The 21,343-nt window shown below is 36.7% G+C and overlaps 1 protein-coding gene across 1 annotated transcript; it reads right to left on the bottom strand.

Annotated features, from left to right (window-relative positions):
- Positions 1–14,793: 14,793 nt before the first annotated feature.
- Positions 14,794–17,005, bottom strand: LOC117413604 (complement C1q-like protein 2). Its single transcript, XM_034022810.3, has 2 exons — positions 16,072–17,005; positions 14,794–15,631 (listed from the first exon to the last, which is right to left on the bottom strand). The coding sequence occupies exons 1-2, from the start codon at positions 16,654–16,656 to the stop codon at positions 15,452–15,454; spliced, it is 765 nt and encodes a 254-aa protein (XP_033878701.1). The 5' UTR covers positions 16,657–17,005; the 3' UTR covers positions 14,794–15,451.
- Positions 17,006–21,343: the final 4,338 nt, after the last annotated feature.

Below are 21,343 nucleotides of genomic sequence, written 5' to 3'. Positions count from 1 at the left end.
CAGAACTTTTGGCCATACCTTTGTCTTCAATTAACAAGATTAACAAAAAAAAAAAAAAAAAAAAAAAATCAAGTAATAGATTTTAACATTTTAGCTACAATTTCCATCTGATTCTTTTTTTGGAGATTCTAAAGATTAAAATAAAATACGAGACAGGAAAACCGCTAGGCTTCATTTGTCACCAGCTCATTTCCAGGAGGGCTGTCTGTCTGTTAAATTAATCAGAGCTCATTTTTAAATCAGAGCTTCTTTGCAGCAAAAGACAAAAGTTAGCAGCCTCTTGAACTACCAGGGCTACAAGGAGTGGGAGAATGGGTGACCTGTGAAAAGACGTGAGCAGTTTTATTCATTTGATTGCTAATTGTACTAAGTTGGGTCACTGTCATTTTATATGCATGTATGTGTTTTTGGTTCTTAAACTGCTTGGGTTTCTCCCCATTAAAACACACTGCTTCAATTAAATTGTTGATTTAATCAGTCTAACTTGTCTGCTTGTAGATTCTGAAACAATAAGAGGTTCATCTTAAGACTCACCTCTTCAAAGAGCACCTGTAGAACTCCTCTGTTTGTATCCTGGGACACTATCACCCTTCATGTAAATGTGCTTTATTTTGCTCTTATCTGCCCCTATTTTACTGCATTTAATCCTGTACTTCAGAATACTGTAATCTGCCAAGTGCTTAACCTGTAGTACTTTGTATTTAATCATACCCTGATGTAACTATTATTGCAGTATTATTGAATTGTGGTTTGTCACACTTATACTTTGCTTGAACAAAAGTTATTGTATTTCTTGCTCTTATTGTATTACTTGTATTGTAACACTTGAAATGTATTTGCTTACGATTGTAAGTCGCCCTGGATAAGGGTGTCTGCTAAGAAATAAATAATAATAATAATAATAATACATGATGATGTTGAAATCTATATAAAGCTGCATTTTCTGTCAGAAATGTTTCTCAATGCATGCATTTACATCATGTAAGGAAAGGTTTTATTTTTGATCTTATGATGTCCCTTTAAACTTATTTTGAGCCTATTCTGTTTCCTAATTAAACTCAGAAAATGCTGTTCATTACAAAACAATGTCACTTTTTTTTTACCTTCATATCTTGACTGAGCCTGATTCAGTTTTGCTTCATTTTTTATTTCAAACAAACGTGACAAATTACGTTAATTGCTCATCGCTGATCCTAATTGCATTTCTTTCTTGCAGTTGCCCAATTAATCGTTGTGCTTTGGTTATTTTCTCTCGTTTAACAGAGCTGTCCTGACAGATCTTAGCATACCGTACGGAGTGTACACTGATAGCAAGTCCATCATTTAAAATCTCCTTGATTTGTAGCAAAGAAAAAAAAATCTTAAACCCAGTCTTTAATTAGTAGCTTTCTCTTTATTAAGATGCAGTGACAGCTTAACAACTACTAATTCACATTTAAAGGGAGGTAGAGATTAGGAAAATAAAAACCGAAAAGTTCAAGCCCTACACATACATGCATGCCATCTTCCCATTGCTTTCAGGTTGCTCCTGGAGTTCTTCTGATACCAGCTCCAGAAGCCTCAACCGATCAACAGGCATATGAACAGAGCTGTTTATCAATAACAACTACTACTTTTGTGTGTAAGCAGCCGTAACATACTAGGACAGCCCCATGATATGTTGTCATGGTGCTGTCCATCAAAGTGCATGCCACTGCCCATCAGAACGTACTGTCACAAGTGCTATCAGATCAAGCAGATCAACGTTAGATTCAGGTAAGGTGGTTATTATTATTATTTGTTTATTTAGCAGACGCCTTTATCCAAGGCGACTTACAGAGACTAGGGTGTGTGAACTATGCATCAGCTGCAGAGTCACTTACAACTACGTCTTACCTGAAAGACGGAGCACAAGGAGGTTAAGTGACTTGCTCAGAGTCACACAATGAGTCAGTGGCTGAGGTGGGATTTGAACCGGGGACCTCCTGATTTAAGCCCTTTTCTTTAACCACTGGACCACACAGCCTCCTATCTGTTACAGCTGTAGTCTTTGTGTGTTACCAGATCACAAGAATCCAGACCTAGAAATTGTTCCAGGATGACATGCATTGAGGAGCCAGGGAATCCTCAAGCAATGGAAATTCTGGATCACATTCAGTAAAATATATTATTCATTGTGAACTTTTTATCAGCTATGCGTTAATATGTAATGTCTGTTATTTGAACATGTGTGTTATGCTTGTTTAAGTATTTTTTTATGGACTAAATATGAGTCAATTCTATCATGTTTATATGTACAAATAAAAAAAGAAATCAGAGAATTTCAAGACTCTTGCTCTAATCACAATGCTATAGCCCCAGCATGTTCGAAGAGCAGTTTGCTTCCAGTTCTATGTTAGTGTGTGTTCTATTGCCCTCAAGCACTCTCTGACCTACCTCTAGTTGATATGTGGCTATAACTGATTTCTGTCACCTGCTGTCGTGTGATTCTCTGAACCGGTTTGTTGCACAGATCCAAGTAGAATCAATTTTGACATAATGAACTGTAAATCCTCAGAAGCCACTCTGTCAGCCTATGTTTCTGTATGCCTGTACACTTACCTTAAAAGACATTCGCCAGAGGCCTTCCTGGTGGACACTACTGCGATGCTTTAATCTCCCTTAATCCATATTGAGAATGTGCCTGCCAGCTGTGTCTACCTTACTGGCCTCCTGACTTTCCTTCTCTACTGGCACCCAGCACCAGATCACTCCGGATCCTTGGGACTGCGAGCACTGGAGAGCCTTTGTGTGTGCCACAGGAGATTCTTTGTAGAATACAAGTAAACAATACAACAGAAAACTGCTGAATGTAAAATATATACAGTATATAAAGTACCTGACAACATTTGTCTGCTGGAGTTAAGTTTTAGTCATTTTAGTCATGCTGGTAACCTTTTGGTATAAATCCCAGATGATTCTGGTACATATGGTGAGGGTATCAGTTGATCCTTTGTCATTTACCCTCTATATATTGAACTTACTTTTTCCTGTCTATGGGTGCAGTAAGGGGTGAATCTTTTTATACATCTGAGACAGAAAACTGATAAACATAATTTCATTTTTGTACTACACTTGGAGAACCTTGTCATTTTTATCTTTGATGCTTTCTAGCATTTTTACTCTGTTGTCAGGTTTGCTTCGATATCATTGCGTCCAAAGTGACTCACTAGACTGATACTCAGTGCCATCATTTGTCTTTTCACGCAGGGGCACAGCTGTCATAATCTCATATGTTGCACTGTTACAAATGAGATGGTGTGTACAAGCACTCTCCTACCCAGACATCTGGCCAAACTGTATTTCTTGAGCCTATACAGTATGTGCTCTGGGCATGTGTTGGAATTCTTCCATTTCAACGTGCTTTTCATATTCCTCCAGCCTCCTTAGATCTGTCTCTCTTAATAACAGTTTGGTAACTTTGGTAATAATAAAATGGTAACTATTTAACTATTATAGCATTTGCTTACATTTCACAGAATGCACCACATAGAAACTGGAACATCATTATGCAGAGCAGAATATCACATTTTAAGGGTCACTTTGACAGCACATTTGACACCATAGAATGCATACAAAATGTGAACAGCTATGCAACTTTCCTCCTGGGTGCTTGGGGTGTGTGTGATTAATATGCACAAGCATACATTAAAGGAGCAATCAACCACAGAAGACTTCTGATATTATTGCAATGCTGAGAAGAAGGAGACCACCGGTGGCATGCAGCCAAGACAGCTTCACATCCTGAAGGAAAACTCAAAACTAAAAAAAACTAAATGTCAATCCATTAACAGATTTGAATTGGCAATTCATATGAATTAACTGCCGGATTGTCAAAGTCTTCTGATCCAGTACAAACAACCGATAATGATACAAAATCTCAGAAAAAAAACTTAGAAGGTTAATTTAAGGGCATGAGTATCATTATAACACTCATATCACTTTAGTCACAGAATTATAAAAATCAACCTGTAAACACAATGTAGGAATGTCATTGTATTCTGTCTACTTACATTTGTTAACCTAACAATGTAATAACAAACCGAGCTAGTTAAGTACTGTATAGTAATTGCAGTGAACACATTTATTTACTGTGTATGCACAGCATTTATTTAATGCAGATCACATGTTCCCAAAAGGGCACCACTGCCCAGGTTTTCTCTTGAATTAGATACGTAATATAATAATAAATTATATTATTTATTTTCCTAACGTTATTACATCGTTACTTGGTGGGTTTTTTTTTCTCCAAAACTATTCTTCTCCTTTGCTGTGGCATATGTGTCACACTTTTGATGGTAATTCTGCTTAGCATTCTGCTATTTCCCTAAGCATTTAATTCTCTGTCAAAGTCGATATTTCTTCTTCATGAATTTAACTCCTGAGAGCCTTGCCTTGCAGAAAGACTAGGATTCATATCCTTACTGGATTCTTGTTTCTTCTTGCCAAGCACTGATCTTGTGGTAATTATGGCAGTTTATGTAGCTGATCCCAAGGGCAGGATTTTCAAAAGATCGTAAATGATAACTCCAGTGTTAATCAAGAAACCGGTATGTAGCATTGATTTGGGCATTTTCAAGTGGTCATTATACCTATTTCGTTATAAATTAATCATCCTAATGTGATTTCTGAAATTATGTTGATTTACAAAATAATGTTAATTTCTTAACAAGCAGTGCTTCTTGCGACTATTTCCTTTGTTTGCGTGGGAATTTAAAAGCAAATCTAATTGTCATAATTTATCAAGAGTTAATTTGCACTTGGAAAAGGAGGGTTTTAATTAACAAAAGTGTATAACTCACCTTGAAACAGAAATTTAACAGGCCGCGGCTGTGACGCTGACGATACAGAGACTACCTAGATAATTCAATATTTGTAGTTATGGAAATATTTTATACATTTATATACTTGTGGTTATGAATGAGATTTGTCCACTTGTTTTAACAATTTGTAACCTTAAGCCCGGAACACACTGCCTGTTGAATTGCAGGAAGGGATGCGTGGATGCATTAAGTGGAAATTGGAATCATTACAGTGGAAATTGGGCGAATCAATAGGCAAAAAAAGATAAGGCTATGGCAGTAATAAATATCAACAATTTTAGCTAGAACTTAAGGCAGCATGGTCCTAATAGCAGTTGTTAAGTATTCTGTAAACATTTTGTCTGATAGTTAAAAAGTGCAATATGGGGCTTGCTTTCAAAAAATATCGCCACAGACATGAATGGAATACCTACTGAGATCAAGAGCATTATTATATTTGTATATTTGTAATGTTGTCAGACTCCCCCCACACTGTATGTACAGTGTACACTCTCACCTTCACACGTCTGTATGCACATATTATAACATCTTCTTATAATACTGTAAGTGTTCGGTGGCTACTTCTGTTCATGTTGAGTTTATTTATCTCAGAGGCGAGAAAGGAGTAACAGAAAAAATACATGATTAAAGGAATTCACTGAACAATTAGCTATAAACAAATTGTGTATTGGGTAAGGAGTGCTATCGTAATTTTAAAAGCTTAATAAATGTATAATGAAGTGTTACATACATGGTATACCTGTATAATAACTAACAACTACAAACACAAATGACATTTCAAACATATTTATTTATAGCTTACAATTGTACATCTAAAATACATACAAAAGCAGATACCAACAGAATATGAATTCCAACCAATATAGGCAGATGGCTTACCCCTGCCCCATCCAAAAATACATTTAAAAAGTTATTTATTTTTTTAAATCTGTACCATCCAATTTTTACACACACGCCAGATCAGAATATTATATGTGAAGTTATCTAAATAAATGTACATTCTACATGACAAAATGCACAATTTTAAATGAAGTTTACAAATTATACACAATAGATATTCCCATTATTTTTTTATTTCATTTCCATTTGGCTGCTGCTCGCAGGTGAGAGAGCCGTCTCGCTGTACGCTAGTAGTTTCCATAACAGCGAATGATGCTTCCATTCATTTTTCTTGATCTCGTTAACATGCATTTTGATTAACGAGTTCCCCTTATTTAGTCATTGAGACAGGAAGCTATGTACGTGACCTGCGACAATTAAGCTTTTTAACGAGAAATGCATTCATTAACGACCTCATTGACTCAATTTCAAAGCATTAACGGATTAATTTCATTAACACATTCCGTTTGAAAATCACTTGCTACTAAAGCGCTCGTTACTATACCACAAGTTTGATACAATAACACTGTTTTTTGAAAATTCAGCCCAAAGGGCTTTTTATTCCCACCTTAATAATGAAGTCCCAGGAATGTACTGTTAATTTCCCTAAGCGAGATTCACAGTGGTGATCACCTGATCATTCTGTAGGACATTCTGTTGTCCATCACATTAGTGATGGTCGATAACCAGTGCTGTACATACCAGCATGTCTCTATATGTGGATAAGAAGGGAAAGTGATTTACACTTGAGTCACTGGAAGGACCCTGAAATGTCCCTGTCCGGGAACTTTAAAGGTGTGTGTCTTTTTATTTGCACCCAGGACCCACATCTGACTTCAACAGACTGATCATACAGTACCTCAAGTTTATTAATGAACACTCCAAACTGTCAAACCTGAATCCTGGTTAAAAGATTTCAATATCTCTTTGCCTTGTAAATTGTTTTGTAACGTTATTCAACCTTCGGCTGTTCTCTAAATCACTGACACCTATCAAGTGGATTTATAGCAAAATGTAAACTTTATTCACTGGCGAAAATTGTGTTCTACATGTTTTCCGTCCCAACGCAATGCAAATCCACATCTGAGCGGTGAAGGCTCCCTGACACTATCGTAAATCTCCCTGGATTCACTGGCAAATCTTCCAATCAAACTGGGAACGTATACAAGTCTTTTATACAAGCTGTTGGACAGCTTCAGTTATATTTTGACAGGTATTTTTGTTAGGTTTAATCAAGCCAAGCCAAAGTGAGCCAAGAATAAACAAGAGCTTTGACCAAAGATCAAAGCAACAACACACAGGCTTTCCATTACATTGCACATGACCATACAAGTTGTGAGAAATGGCCTTTCATTTGCCTTTTTGCCAATCACATGTGTGCATTATCAAATCATTTTAATAACCAGGGAGCACTGTAGTATTGCACATTTTACATATTTACTTTTTAGAAAAGTTCACTATTAAAGTCTATTAGTATCTTTATATACGGTTTCATTTGTTTTATTTTATTGTTCCCCTATAACATATCGATTCAATATTGAAATACACATCAATCCTGTTTTACTGACATAATCATTACAGCAGCACTATGCTTTACAGGGGTTCCTAATTCAGTTCCAGCAGCTACCTTGCTGAGTTACTCAAATCAAATATTTACACAGTCTAAACCTTCTGGGACATAAACCTCAGCTTCTAATGTAATACAATTCAAGGCCCAGTAAACAGTTCAGTTCCAAGTTAATACAACACATGAACCAATACTATCAATACCAAAGTATAAAAAATGAACTGTTTAATGCGCGCATATAAGCCATGCATCTTACATCTTTCAAGGAAATAGGCACAGGCCAGTCCCAAACTGCTGCTACCTTCCCTGGCTCTGTGCCAATTACCTCAGCTGAGATTGAATATCCCAGGTACTGAACCTTAGTTTTGAAAAAATGACATTTCTCAGGCTTCACAAGTGAACCATTCCTTAATTCCTTAATTCCTTTATTCCTTAACTAAATAAAAACCTTCTCTAAGGCAATAAATGCTCTTCAAAGGTTTTCGAATACACCAGCAAATCATACAGGTATACTAACATGATCTGAAACAACAGGTCACTCATTGTACCCTGAATTAACCTCTGGAATGTTGCTGGTACATTTGACAACCCAAGGGGCATGTGTGTGTATTCAAAGACCCTTTGGATCCATAGCTACTTGGTAATAACCAATGGCAAGGTCCAGGGTAGGAAAATATTGCCGACCTTTGTCTATTTGGAACTGGACTTTTGATCCCACGACTTTGGCTGCATTTGATTTTCATTCATGCAGTATTCTATTGTTCACTACACCTCCCCAGTCAGGTAGTTATTGGTGCAGTTATTATGGTATGTGCCTGCTGTTCTGGATAATGTCAACCCCTGTAGGTGAGACAGGTTATGTGTTTTTTTCAGATCTATAAGCTACTGATCCTAATAAATATGCTCCCATTGTGCAGTGGTTAAGACACTTGCATTTGGCCACATCCACAGTAAAGTTTATCGGTTTTAAGGCTTTTATACGGTGCCTGTATATTACATCTATTATCAGGTTTGTTGAGCCTGGCAGAATAGTGCCCCAAGTTTAGATTCACATTGAAGCCTGTAAACTGCTTTCTGAAAACCTTGGCCTTTACACAGCAGAATCTGATGAACTGAACAAATGTTCAGAAACGGCAGGCACTGCCTAATGTTTATTTACATTATTTTACAATAAAACCTTTGCTATGGACACCTGGACTAAGGGGTCACCAACTTACCAGTAAACCCCAGAATTAACATTTCTTTCATCCAAGGGAATGGCAGAGGTACTTTGAACAAGCAACCACTTATTTTAAGCAGCAGCTTCTATCACTCAGCCACGTTGGGAGCTGGTTAATTCTCTGTACAAAACAGCAAATATATATGAAGAACAAATTGATAACATTTGGGGTGCCACTGCACACATGAGACTGCCTGCTTATTACAATCAATTGTCTATTTTTGAAGAAGGGAAGATTATCTTTTCAGGGATACTGAGATATTTAGTAAACAAAGATTCTGGGTGGAGTGAATAACAGGTCTGAGTTGGGTTAATGGTCAATAACAGTCCCATTCCTAGTTATTCTGCATTCTTAGAAAATTGATAACATTTTGGAGGACAGCCATTCTTTTAAAAAGGAAGCAATTATATATTCAGTGATACCAAGATCTTAAGTCTAAGTGAAGTGCAAGGAGCGATAAAATAGCTGTTTCCAGTCATTCTATTTCAGGCTGGTGTCCCAATACTTTTGTCAGAGCAGTGTATATAAGTAATGACTCCTACTACTAGCAACTTTTTTTATTGTGGCTCTGTTACCGAACATGTCATTAATCGAAGTATTTATGCATTGTCAGCATTATTTAATTAAAAAATGCCTTAGTTGATTAATGGCCAATCCTTATTAAAATGTTTTCTGCTGTACCGCAATCTTCCAGTTAACTATACAAACATAATCTTCAGCCTCCAATCAATTAGTTAGTATCAAAGTCACTGAAGAGACAGCACACATTCTAATCAAGCAGTGTCACTCGATTAGTGATGAAAAGTATTCTTATTTTATTTGCACTTTTTAAAGTTGTAATTTGGCTTCTCGGCTGCCAATAACTACATTAGTGATAGTCTTCCTTTGCTAATCAGTCTCTCTTCTGTTTGCATTTTCTTCTTCTGAGGGAGCAAATTGCTTATTTTTTTCTTCTTCTTGAATTACATCAGAACTTTCAGAATATCATTGAACAAACAAAACACAGCTTATAGGTATGCATTAATCAATTGCTGGTGAAATCATTCAGTAGTTGAATATTTAAAGGTAGAATGCCAGCATGAATCTACTGCCTATATTATACATTTGTTTGCTGTAGTTCTATAGGGTTTTATAGTGTTGTCACACAAGTCTGGTGACATCACCAAATCTTGAATTTAATAATCGGAGGACCTGTATAGTGTTGTACAGTGCCGTCTGTACACACTAAGTGAAGTCCTCTCGCACGTGAAATGGAATGAAACACTAGAAAACAGTGACGACATGATTTATAATTAGTTGTAGAGGTCAATGCTTCTTTATATGCATATCTGAATCTTCACAAAAATAATCATTCTATAGTTTGGCCAGGGATCACTGCTGGCATTTTCAGATGTGGTAGATTAAGAAAAGATGACAGTTTGTACTATACATATTGACAGGCTGTCTGTATAGCTACTGAGCTTATTGCTATATTATTTGATCTGTTGGTCACTAAGCAACATCAGACAAACTTATTTAGTGTGTCTATTTGTTTACAATAATTGCATTGATTGTCTTTTATGTGGAAATGAGCAACTTTGTACGCATCTGTGTCTCCTTAATAATGAGAGGGATATTGCAATAGACATGCCTCTCAACTACCAGAGTCTCAGCATTTTCACAGAGTGCTTTTATTTTAAATGTGGGCTTCACTTCTAACTCAGTATATCACATCTGTTTACATCACAGAAGCTGTATTCTCACATGGAATGAGAGACATTTCGCCTGATCTATTTTAGGGGTCACAAAGGACATTTCCAACCAGAAGCATCTCATTGTTTTATTAACAAATCTCAGAGGGAATTTAGGGTCCATCAAACCATCGCAGAGGTGACAGCAAGAAACATAAATATACTTTATCCCATTTTCTCAGACGGACAAACCAATAAAGAAGGAAGCAAAACAGAAATGAGGAATTTGCTGCTACAATAAGTATTTTTGAAGTTTTTTTCTTAGTTGCTGAAAATGCTGTTATTTTTAATTTAGTGGATGCACAATATTGGCTACAGAGCTGAACTGGTTGTAAATGCATTTTTCTATGAAAGGACAAAGGTTAGTTTTGTAGTACAATGGGAAGTCTTAATAATAAAGTTTAAACAATCAAGAAGAGTGCCTTGAGTTACACTATGTAACACAATTTTTGTTCCTGGGTAGTAAGTGTTATTTTTTAATTGCTTATGCCTCAAAAGTATAGAAAATGGCTATTATTCCCCACAAACTTTGCTTTTGTGACCAGGACAGTGGTATTTTGAAATTTACCTATTTCCAATGAGAAAACAGGCGAATTTGTGTCTTTTCGTTCACATAAAGTCAGAAAAAAACAACATATGAATCCAAATTAACATGTATTTATACTAAAGTAATACAAAAATGACTACAAAAGATTTAGAAGTGAGCAGTTTTTCGAGATTTATGATTATACTGTAAATCACTTTCACGAATCAGCCCCCAAATGTAGTCTCCCATCATGTTTTCGTTATACTGTCCTTGGTAGCGGCGTTCAAAGTCCAGTATATCCTGGTGGAAGCGCTCGTCTTGCTCCTCCGAGTACGCTCCCATGTTCTCCTTGAATTTATCAAGATGAGCATCAAGGATATGGACTTTGAGGGACATCCTACAGCCCATTGTGCCGTAGTTCTTCACCAGAGTCTCAACCAGCTCCACATAGTTTTCGGCCTTGTGATTGCCCAGGAAGCCCCGAACCACTGCGACAAAGCTGTTCCAAGCCGTTTTCTCCTTACTAGTGAGCTTCTTGGGAAATTCATTGCACTCCAGGATCTTCTTTATCTGTGGTCCGACGAAGACACCGGCTTTGACCTTTGCCTCAGACAGCTTAGGGAAGAAGTCTTGAAGGTACTTGAAGGCTGCCGACTCCTTATCTAGAGCTCTGACAAATTTTTTCATAAGGCCCAATTTGATGTGCAGTGGTGGCATCAGCACCTTCCGGGGGTCCACCAGTGGCTCCCACTTGACGTTGTTCCTCCCCACAGAGAACTCGGTCCGCTATGGCCAGTCCTCCCTGTAGTAGTGCGCCTTGGTGTCCCTGCTGTCCCAAAGGCAAAGATAGCAGGGAAACTTGGTAAAACCGCCTTGGAGACCCATCAGGAATGCCACCATTTTGAAGTCTCCTATGACCTTGATGCCATCTCAGAAAAATGCAGATATGTATCCACTTAGGCAGCTGGAACTAAACTGAACTGGTGGGCTTAAGGCCCCTGTATTTATACTACTATTTATATTACTGGAAAGTTCTAGAAAGTTCTAGAAGTTACTCCAAGTTTACTCAGCACTGAATCTATCTGGAATGTTCTGGAAAATAGGTAAATTTCAAAATATCACTGTCCTGGTCACAAAAGCAAAGTTTATGGGGAATAATAGCCATTTTCTATACTTTTGAGGCATAAGCAATTAGGAAATAACACTTACTACCCAGGAACCAAAAAAAAAAAAAAATTGTTACACGGTGTTATCATTGCTACAATAGCACTGGAAATAAACCGACGAATGAACTAATAACTGCAGGTGGCTCATTTAGACCCTAACCCTAACTCGAACCCTAACCCAATCCTGTTTTATTTCAGCATTGCTTCATGAGCTATAAGAGATCTTGACAATGTCATTCATAAGCTCCACTGCAACAATGAGTGGCAGGTGAGTGCCTGCAGTATTTGTGTAGTGGCGAGCAGGGTTCAAGGGGAGGAAGCTTGTGCCCCTAGAGCTTAAACAATCCTTGGGAAAAGATTGGACAGAAGGATGTGCAATACAGTAAACTGACAACAGGAAATTATATTTCGGTGTAAAACTGAACAACATTGTGGGACATTGGTGCTTTCAAAACAAACTCTGTATTCGTCTGTTCAAACATTATTTCAGGCAACAAAGATGAAATATATGTGTTTACATATTAGGAGAAGTAATCTTTATCCATGCTGTATTACACTTTGTTACTATGATAAACTTTTATAAGGGTACAACTACTACTACTACTACTGGTACTGAAAATGTTTCTGAGATCTAAAATTTGTAGAGAAGCGCAATCGGTCTTTCTTTAGTTGTGTCTTTAATGTACAGTATTACTTTCAGGTCAAGAATGTACTGTACATTTTCAATAACCTATATATACAATGCAAACCACAACCATCTCTCCTAATCAAGGGTTAAGTTCAGTAACATCCCCCTGCTTTCTGTTGGTATAGCAGGAATGGGAAATTAGGCAAAATAACAGGCTGCTGTTTCCAAATGTTCAAGTTATAAAAAGATGTAGGTAGCTGGTTCACAAACAGCAAGTCTGGGGAGGAGTTAACATTTCAAATGGCACTTCACAAGATGCCATGGCATTCTTTCATGGTCCATTTCATGAAGAGCAAAGGAGTTTAAGAAAAGGAGCAGGTCAAGCAGGGGGGTTTCAGAGTGTGGCGCTGATAATATGAAGAATGTGTCATATGTGCATCAAGTGTGATAAGAACATATTCCCATCATCCTGTTATTTCTAATTGCCATAATTATGTTATATATGTTTATTTATGTTTTGCTTACCCATGTGGTGTTTAATTGATTGACAAATAAATATTTCTTATTTTGTGGGAGAATGTCTTTAATAAACTCTTCAAGGTGTGTACTGCATACCAAGCAAGACAGTGCATAAACATTGAATCGAAAGGATTGAGATCCAAGTAAACTGAAGTAATGCTGAGCTGACATTCACTATAGCCTAGCCATGTATAAACATTCTTTGCATCCTCCATCACTGATACTGTAGCTCTCCTGTAAGGATTTACCAGAATAGACATGCAGTATTTTACTCTAAAGGCACTGCTTGCATATTAGTACTTACGTATCTCTTTTATTCATTCATTTGAGATGATACTGAGACACACCATTCCATGGAATCTCTCAAACTTCCACTTTTTCTTTTCAAATTGACATTCTTCTGAACCTCTGAATTCCTCCATTCCTCTGGAATGTATTTATTTCAAGCACATTTTTGCTGCACAGTGGTAGTTGTGCTGATGAAGAACTTTTATGTCTGAAACGTTCTGAACACATTGGTTTTATTCTTCTACCTCGTGTTTATTCATTAACTTTCTTTTTTAAAGTTTATTGTTAAATTAATGTTTGTCCTTTTTTTCCTTGTATGGGCCCACAAGTGTTTTTCTGTAATGATTAGGAACATAAGCTGTTAGCTCCTGTTTATTTTTTTACTTATTTATTTACATTGATCTTTCGATTCAGTCTTCAAAAAATAGTGGGTTCAAAATAAACTTTTATTAAATGATTTTCTTAAAGTAGAACTTTGTGTCTTGTTCAGAAATGGCAATGCGTTCAGTTTTTCCCTGTAAGTATACATGTATTATATTATACACGCTTGTCGTATATAAAAAACCTTTACAGAAGGGAATATATGAAGGAAACGATACACGCCTCCCTTAATAATTTATATCATCGTCTGTGAATGATGTAACTGACATGAGCAATGTGTCTTTTGGGTGAGTAATCCAACCTGATAATTAGTAACATGACAGCCAAGTGGAAAATTGAGCTCTTTGTAAAGATGGTTAAATCGTCGTCTTCGCATTGATAATATGTGGATACATAGATCACTGTCAGGGTTAACCAGCGCTGCAAGCCTGTGCCTTCACAAAGCCTCATCAATCCATCATCCTCTTAGCCCCTGCCACCTCTAGTGACACCCAGAGCCAGTCTTGAATCTGAATTGGAAAGAAGACGCATTAACAGATTCAAGAATCTATGAAGCAAATTTGTATATTTAATGTGAACACCAATTCCCTTGCAAGGCATTTTCTTTGCCCTTTCACCAATGGGGGAACAGCTGCTTCTTTGTTTGAAATACATAGCTCCATAGTGCAACGTGGATAAAGCAAAGTGGTATATACCTTATTGCTCCTAGTAATGCTACTGCATTTGAATTATTCTTTTTTAAAATTTAAACAAGAGGTAGATGTCTAAGATATGCCTCCGGAAGGTTTAATGCTCCAAATAGGATTGAGCTGAGAGAGGATTTCAAGTACACACAGCAGCTCTGTTTCGTATTGCTCAGTGACAGCACTTTGAAATATGTGTTCATTTATTTGCCCCCGTTGTGTTTTATGAAATACTGTATTCTTTATTAAAGGTATTTTTTATAATGTTACTATACTATAAGCTGCTGCAGAGCTCTGTAGTAGGACCTACTTAACTGTTTCCAATAGTTTATAATACATTTTTTTAAAACACATTAGGGCTTTATTTCTGCATCACAGGTACATTACACACATTAAAAAAACAAAAAAAAACTGGAATTCTGTGTGCATACGGATAATAGCATCTATCAATAAGTTAAGTTTGTCTTTGGATTCCAGTATCATCTCAGTTTTTCAGGTTTTAAATTATTATAGGCTACACTGCAGTTAAGTGATGATTAGCTAAAATTACATTTGCTGTAAAACTTTAGATGACGATTTTCTTTTTAATATCCAGCCTTATAATTAAATATACACTGGTCCCTCACTTGATCTAGACATATTCCGTTGTTATATTTCTGCACATAAATAATTGGAACCAGCCACAGTATAGAAAACATGAAGTTTATTGAAATAATGGATGTTTAAAGAAGAACACGTTTAAATAAAATCCATTAACATAACCTTGTCCATATATTCGTTTACCTTTCTTAATTAGATTGTTTGTTTGTTTGTTTTTTTAATAAATACACCACAGATTGCCAAGCTAAATATGGTCACATTCAAACACATGGTCTCAAGGGCTACGTCGTTATTACTGGCTATCTGCTGGAAGAGGAAGAAATTGACACCTTTTCGTTTTCCACAGAAATGTATAAAATGAAGCTTAAAAGCATAGTGACCCGTAGAGACAGCTGTTAAAGTGGAGACGTTGGCTTGAGATATTTAATCGGGATATAAAATGAAACCAGAGAAAGTGCTGTACTTATTATTATTTCCTCCATGTGCTTTCCCTCCGTCCAGTTTGACATATATCTCATCCCCAGAGTCTAGGTGAAGGACCGCACTGTTGCTGGCATAGTCGTAGTTCTGATCGGCGTCCTGGGCAATAGCACTGGCGCGGACCTGCAAACGGCAAACAGGAGTCACAACGTTAGATAATGACGAGTAATGGGAATTATCTCTGGTAATTACTATTGAAGCGTTTAGTTATCCGATGAATTAACCATATAACTATATCAAGAAATTGACGATTGTTGTTTAAAATGTAATAAATACATACATACATACATACATACATAAGGAGTGGTGCTGTTTGAATTTTTTCAGGCAGGAGTTCAAGTGCTATACAATAACTATAAATCCATGAAGTAGTTTACATTTCTATTTGAATGAAATCAAACCGCTTGAACGCTTGTTGACAAGTGATATTGATAATTACTATTGAGAGTATTTACAAATACGTTTGTGAAGTCTATACCGTAACATAAACGATCATGCGCCACATTTTACTGCACTAATACGACAGCTAAACCAAACACTTATCGTAGTGGTCATATACTAACCTGTCCGTTTTTACAAAGGTCTGCCCACATACTGGTTCCATCGCCCCCTCTCATCAGCACATGGTACGTAAAGAAATAGATCCCAGATACGTGGCAGGTAAACTTGCCCGTTGCTGGGTCGTACTGGTTTCCCAGGTTAGTCACAACATCATCAAACTTAAGAACTTCGTATCCTTCGTGAGGGCTCTTCAGACCCACGTAAAAAGCTATCTTGGTGCCACTTACTGCTGTACTAAGGGCACTTGACTCAGTACCTCCTGTACCCAATGTTCCTGGGAACCCAGGTTTTCCAGAGTCCCCCTTTTCTCCGGGAGGTCCTTTTGGACCTGGCGGACCAGGTTCCCCAGGTGGACCCCGGGGACCCGGTTTTCCAGGGCGCCCAGGTTCCCCTTTACTAGTCCCCTGAACAAAAGGCGGTGGAGGAGGAATAGCACTCAGATCTTGCATGACTTCCCCCGCTGTACTGCTGGGCTTGGTACTGTAAGGATCACAGATCATCCTGCAAGTTCCCATCATCTCGTAGTGAGCCGAGGTCTTGGAACTCTGGACCAGTAGCGGTATAGCTATAATAAGAATCAACACCATGACGATACCAACCACAGCAGCAACGAGTCGCTTCCTCTGGAAAATCCGAGAAGCAAGCGCTAGAAAGTCCGTCTTGCTTTGAGAAGTAATGGTGAAAGGTTGCGAGCGTCTAAAATGTCCAACAAAAAGAGAGTGGATAAAACAGACCAACGCTGTTCTTCCAGTAAAAAACAAATTTATTTTAACGTTAAGCTTGATCTTCCTTAGGCAATTGTAGCTATGCCAGCATCACTGTGCTTCAGAGAGCAGAAATTGGAAGTATTCATCTTGGCATGTCTGGGTTAGAGATGGCTTCTGGAGCTAAGTAGAGAAACCTCGAAGCAATCTCAGCCTTCTGCAACAAGGGAAAAAAAAAAACACTGACGTAACAAGTACTACAGGGCAAAGCCAGCTGCAATTTGGATTAATAGTGAAACAATAATCATGCAATCTTTATGTATGAATTACAAATCCCTACCTGAGAGAATATTTAATCAGAAAGCATTACAAACGCGTGAACATTGTCTTGCATGTATTTAGAATAGATTGTGTAGTACATGTTGTGCAGTGTGAACTACTTAGAATGCTATGAAGCTATACGTTAATCACAACCATCTGCCTATCACCTAACCTTGTAATCGTCATTGCATTACTTTATTATGTATCTCAAAGAGAATATAGACAGTGTGGTACAGCGCAAACTGATGATGATGATGATGATGATGATTTATTTATTTATTTATTTATTAGAAGACGCCCTTATCCAGGGCGACTTATAGGTTGTTACAAAATATCACAATACAAAGTATTACATTGCAAAATATCACATTACAAAACATCACATTACAGATAAGAACAGTTATAAAATACAACAAAGTCAGTACATATGAGCAAATGCAAATACAAAAATACAGCACATAATTACGTTTGAGCGCGATTTCGAATAAGAGCAGTTACACAGATATTAAATATGTGCTTATAAGAGTAAAGTCCATTAAGAGCATGTAGTAAATACTATAAATGGATAAGAACGGTTTCAAATAAGAGCAATTACAAAACATGTGAATACGGTTACCATGTAATGCCATACAGTCCCGTATAGTCGAGAGTTGTGAGGTTTACACATGCTGTCTGAACAGGTGAGTCTTGAAGGTGGTCGGGGACTGAGCAACATGTGCAAAACTGATAAACTGCTAAACAGAATACCTTCGCCTCAAACTTCTTCAGCAAGCCCAATGAAACGATGGATACCCAAGTTGTTACCCGAGTCCCAAATTAATTAAATTAAGCTATTTATATTTAGAAACAGCTTGGTCACATCTACAGTAACAACTGGAACATATAACAGGAGTAAGTGTGGCATAGTGTAAAATAAAACCTATAGTTCTAACATTATTTGTGTCATAAGTAAACTTGAACTGTGAGTGATCAGAAAGATCCAATTCTGTATTCTTTCAGTATCAATTACATCTAAGTCTGTGGATATTTCTTCTCGGGGGCTTTAGTTTGAAGTGCCTCGTGTTTTGATTCAATTTTTGCAAAATATGTTGTGACAAATGCCGTTTGCATTTTATAATTATCGGGCTGAAAAAGGCGCTGTTCTTTCAGCACCAGCTAGCTAAACCGTTTTAAGTCAAAGCTGAGAGAAATATGTCATATTAGTACAGATCATAGTTTATTCAATACCCTACAAATCCAATAAATAATGGAGATTATTTGTGTTTTTGCATTATACTTACCACGGTGCTGCTTTCCACCCACAATTCTACCATTGGTCTGTAGTACAACCACATCCACGCACGCACTTTAAGATATATTGATAAGACAGTTTCGTCGATATGTCACTACAGACGTGTAATTTATCCACAACTTACAAAGTAGGGTATAGTTGTGGATTTGAAGTATTTAAACATAATATAGTTTCGTTTTATTTATTTTTTCTTGAGGTATCTAAAAGATATTTTGAAGTATGGAATATGCACTGTACACATGCACTTGTTGATATCATTATCTAACATTTTAAAAAATAAATAAATAAATAAATAAACTTTATTTTCATATGTTCACTAAACCATGATTATTATTAGTTTTGACTGATTCTTCTAAATGCAGCCCACAAGAAGGTACAAGCAACTCAGTGAAATCATTGTTAAAAGTGGTCATTTACAAACAGTGTCATTTCCCCAATACTTATTCTAAACGTGAACCGGTATAAGTACTGTAAAGTGTTTAATTAACATTTTGAGCAAGGAACGTATAGCATCGTCTTAAGGAGGTGTTCACGTGGTCACCATTGAATCTTATAAGATATGGTTGTATTATTTATTTATGTTTTAAACAAAAATCAATTTGTACAAACCCCCTGAAATCTGGAATGCTAAAAGATGATTTACAACAAGAAGGTAAGGGTGTTTAGATGTTTAGTCGTGTATGCATTTATTCACCCATTCATTTGGTTTTTGCACACGAGGTGCAGTTCTTCTTGTTTAGGTGAGGGTCCTGAGAACAGCAGACAACACCCACAGAGCTCTATGCACAGAACCTTAAGGACTGTTTAAAGGAGGATTTTGTTTAGGACTGTATTTGCAGAGTGTTTCTATACATTTTCTCAGTCTAACCCTCTCTATAACAGTTATAAAGGGTTTTCTGACATGCAAACTTTAATGAACCATAATGGGCTTTAACAAAAAAAAAAACAACAAAAAAAAACAACCTTAAAACAGTTTTGTTTTGCGAAAAGGCTCCTGGTTACAATAGGGCATTCATAAACTATTTTCAGTTACAACATTCATATGCATTATATTAATAATCACTAAAACGTGTTTAAAAGCATGTGGTTCTTATGTGATTGAATATGAATATGGTGTCAAGTAGGTGGCCTAGGGGTTCCTTTTTCAAGTAGCAGTTTACTAACTTTAGCTTTGCATTTATCTGTATGAATATCTCAAAGGTATTTTTCATTGAAAGAGAGCAGTTTAATCGGTGGCTCTTAAACCATTAAACTTCCCTGTTCAGATGCCCCACTGTCTCAACGGTGACCCAATGGTCAGTTTTGTAACAGCACCAGTGCTTAATGTAGATAATAAGCACAGAACTAAAGTATGTTATGGTGTTAGAACACACTCTATACTGGTACTTTTTCATAAACGCAATCATGATTTAAATGAATTTAGACCATATATAATCTTTGACAAACTGAGAGTTCCACATTTGTCGCTGTTAATCCCTATCTTCTGAAGATTGGATTTAGCTTTTCACACTCTGTCTCATCAACTAAGCTGCCTGCTAACTAACAAAAAAAAGGAAGTGTTTATAGTCCAATGTTTTTTCTCTTTTCAACTTCTAGTGATAAGACTGCTGCCATATAATAATAATAATAATAATAATAATAATAATAATAATAATAATAATAATAATAATAATAATAATAATTCCTGCGTGAATTTCTATTGCATTTTATCGGCTGCGGTTTTAAAATAAAGGATAATGGTCCTTTTCACAGGATTCTAACCTTTTTGTGGGAGAATGCTTGATGCTGTCTTCATCCCCAACTGAACTGATCAGAGTAAGTACTTAATGAGTTTCACTTTTTTAAACAAAGAACACCTGTTATTGTACTGTACAGGTCATTGTTAGTTATAACAAATACTGCTTGAAGGGGATTGATACCTTTACAAGTGTAACTTCAGTTCTGTGCTCATTTGCAGGTATTTCATAACTCAGTGACTTGTACTGATGGCTCGATTTTGTATACTTACTGGTACTTTCTGAAAAAGCACATGTCTCTCTATTGGAAGCTGCCCTTTTTCCAGTCAGGCTGTGTTGTAGCCTTCTCTACTTATGATTTGAGAAGATGTTCAAGGCACAAAGTTGTCTGCTTTTGAATTGGGAACATATGTGTCTCCCTGGGATCTGTGACCCCCTCCCAACTCCCTGTAAACTCAGCGCTCACAATCCAACAAGGACATTTTCATCAGTTTGTCTGGGCTGAGCATATTCAAAGGTGTTGGGGAAATGCAGCAGGAGTGTCAACACAATCCTTGTGTTTGCAACCGAAGGGAATTTAATTCTTTGGAAATGGTATTTTCTCTATGTCGCAAAAAAACCCAAAAGCTGCTTGAATTAAGATCTATTAATCTGTCTAAAGGAAATAAAAGGAGAAAGATAACATTTGATTTTAATTCAGTATACGATTGTATTGCAAACACAATCATTGTTTTCCTGGTGGTTTATTGCGAAGAGGTGTGTTGTTGATGTTAGTGAAGTACAGTATAAAAAACTCCAGCAACATTTCATTTTACATTTTCTTGCACCCTAAAATATGTTAACCCAACATCTAGTTCATATTTCAATGGACATTTGAAATATCCAGAATGAAGCATATCTAAGCTACATTATGTTCCCTAATCCCCGTTATTAATTGCATATGTTTTAACAATTGCGGCAGAGTTGGGATAACAATAACAACAGCAACAAACCACAATTGACTTTTACAGCTTTTCTAGAGCATTTTCAAGCACTGTACATAATAGAGGTCCTGCAATATTCAGAACAGTTTGACAGTAAAGAAAGCTCTTGTGTTGGTCATTTTGATTTTCCCTAGCAGATGTCTGCAAAGATCTTAATAATTAAATATTGAAATTAATTAAAAAATATGAATGCATACATGTGTTAATTCCACATTAACCTTAAACTACTGTCATATTTA

The sequence above is a fragment of the Acipenser ruthenus genome, chromosome 10 (assembly GCF_902713425.1).
Source record: "Acipenser ruthenus chromosome 10, fAciRut3.2 maternal haplotype, whole genome shotgun sequence".
In the NCBI taxonomy this organism is placed as follows: domain Eukaryota; kingdom Metazoa; phylum Chordata; class Actinopteri; order Acipenseriformes; family Acipenseridae; genus Acipenser; species Acipenser ruthenus.
Note: the sequence above shows the minus strand (reverse complement) of the source record. Positions and strands in the feature narration are given on the sequence as shown.

Bases quoted from the DNA above. Each gene is read 5' to 3' on its own strand.
- LOC117413604 (XM_034022810.3), bottom strand. From the start codon at position 16,656: ATGGTGTTGATTCTTATTATAGCTATACCGCTACTGGTCCAGAGTTCC. The intron at 15,632-16,071 runs GTTAGTATATGA...TGCCGTTTGCAG, and splicing joins ACCTTTGTAAAAACGGACAG to GTCCGCGCCAGTGCTATTGC.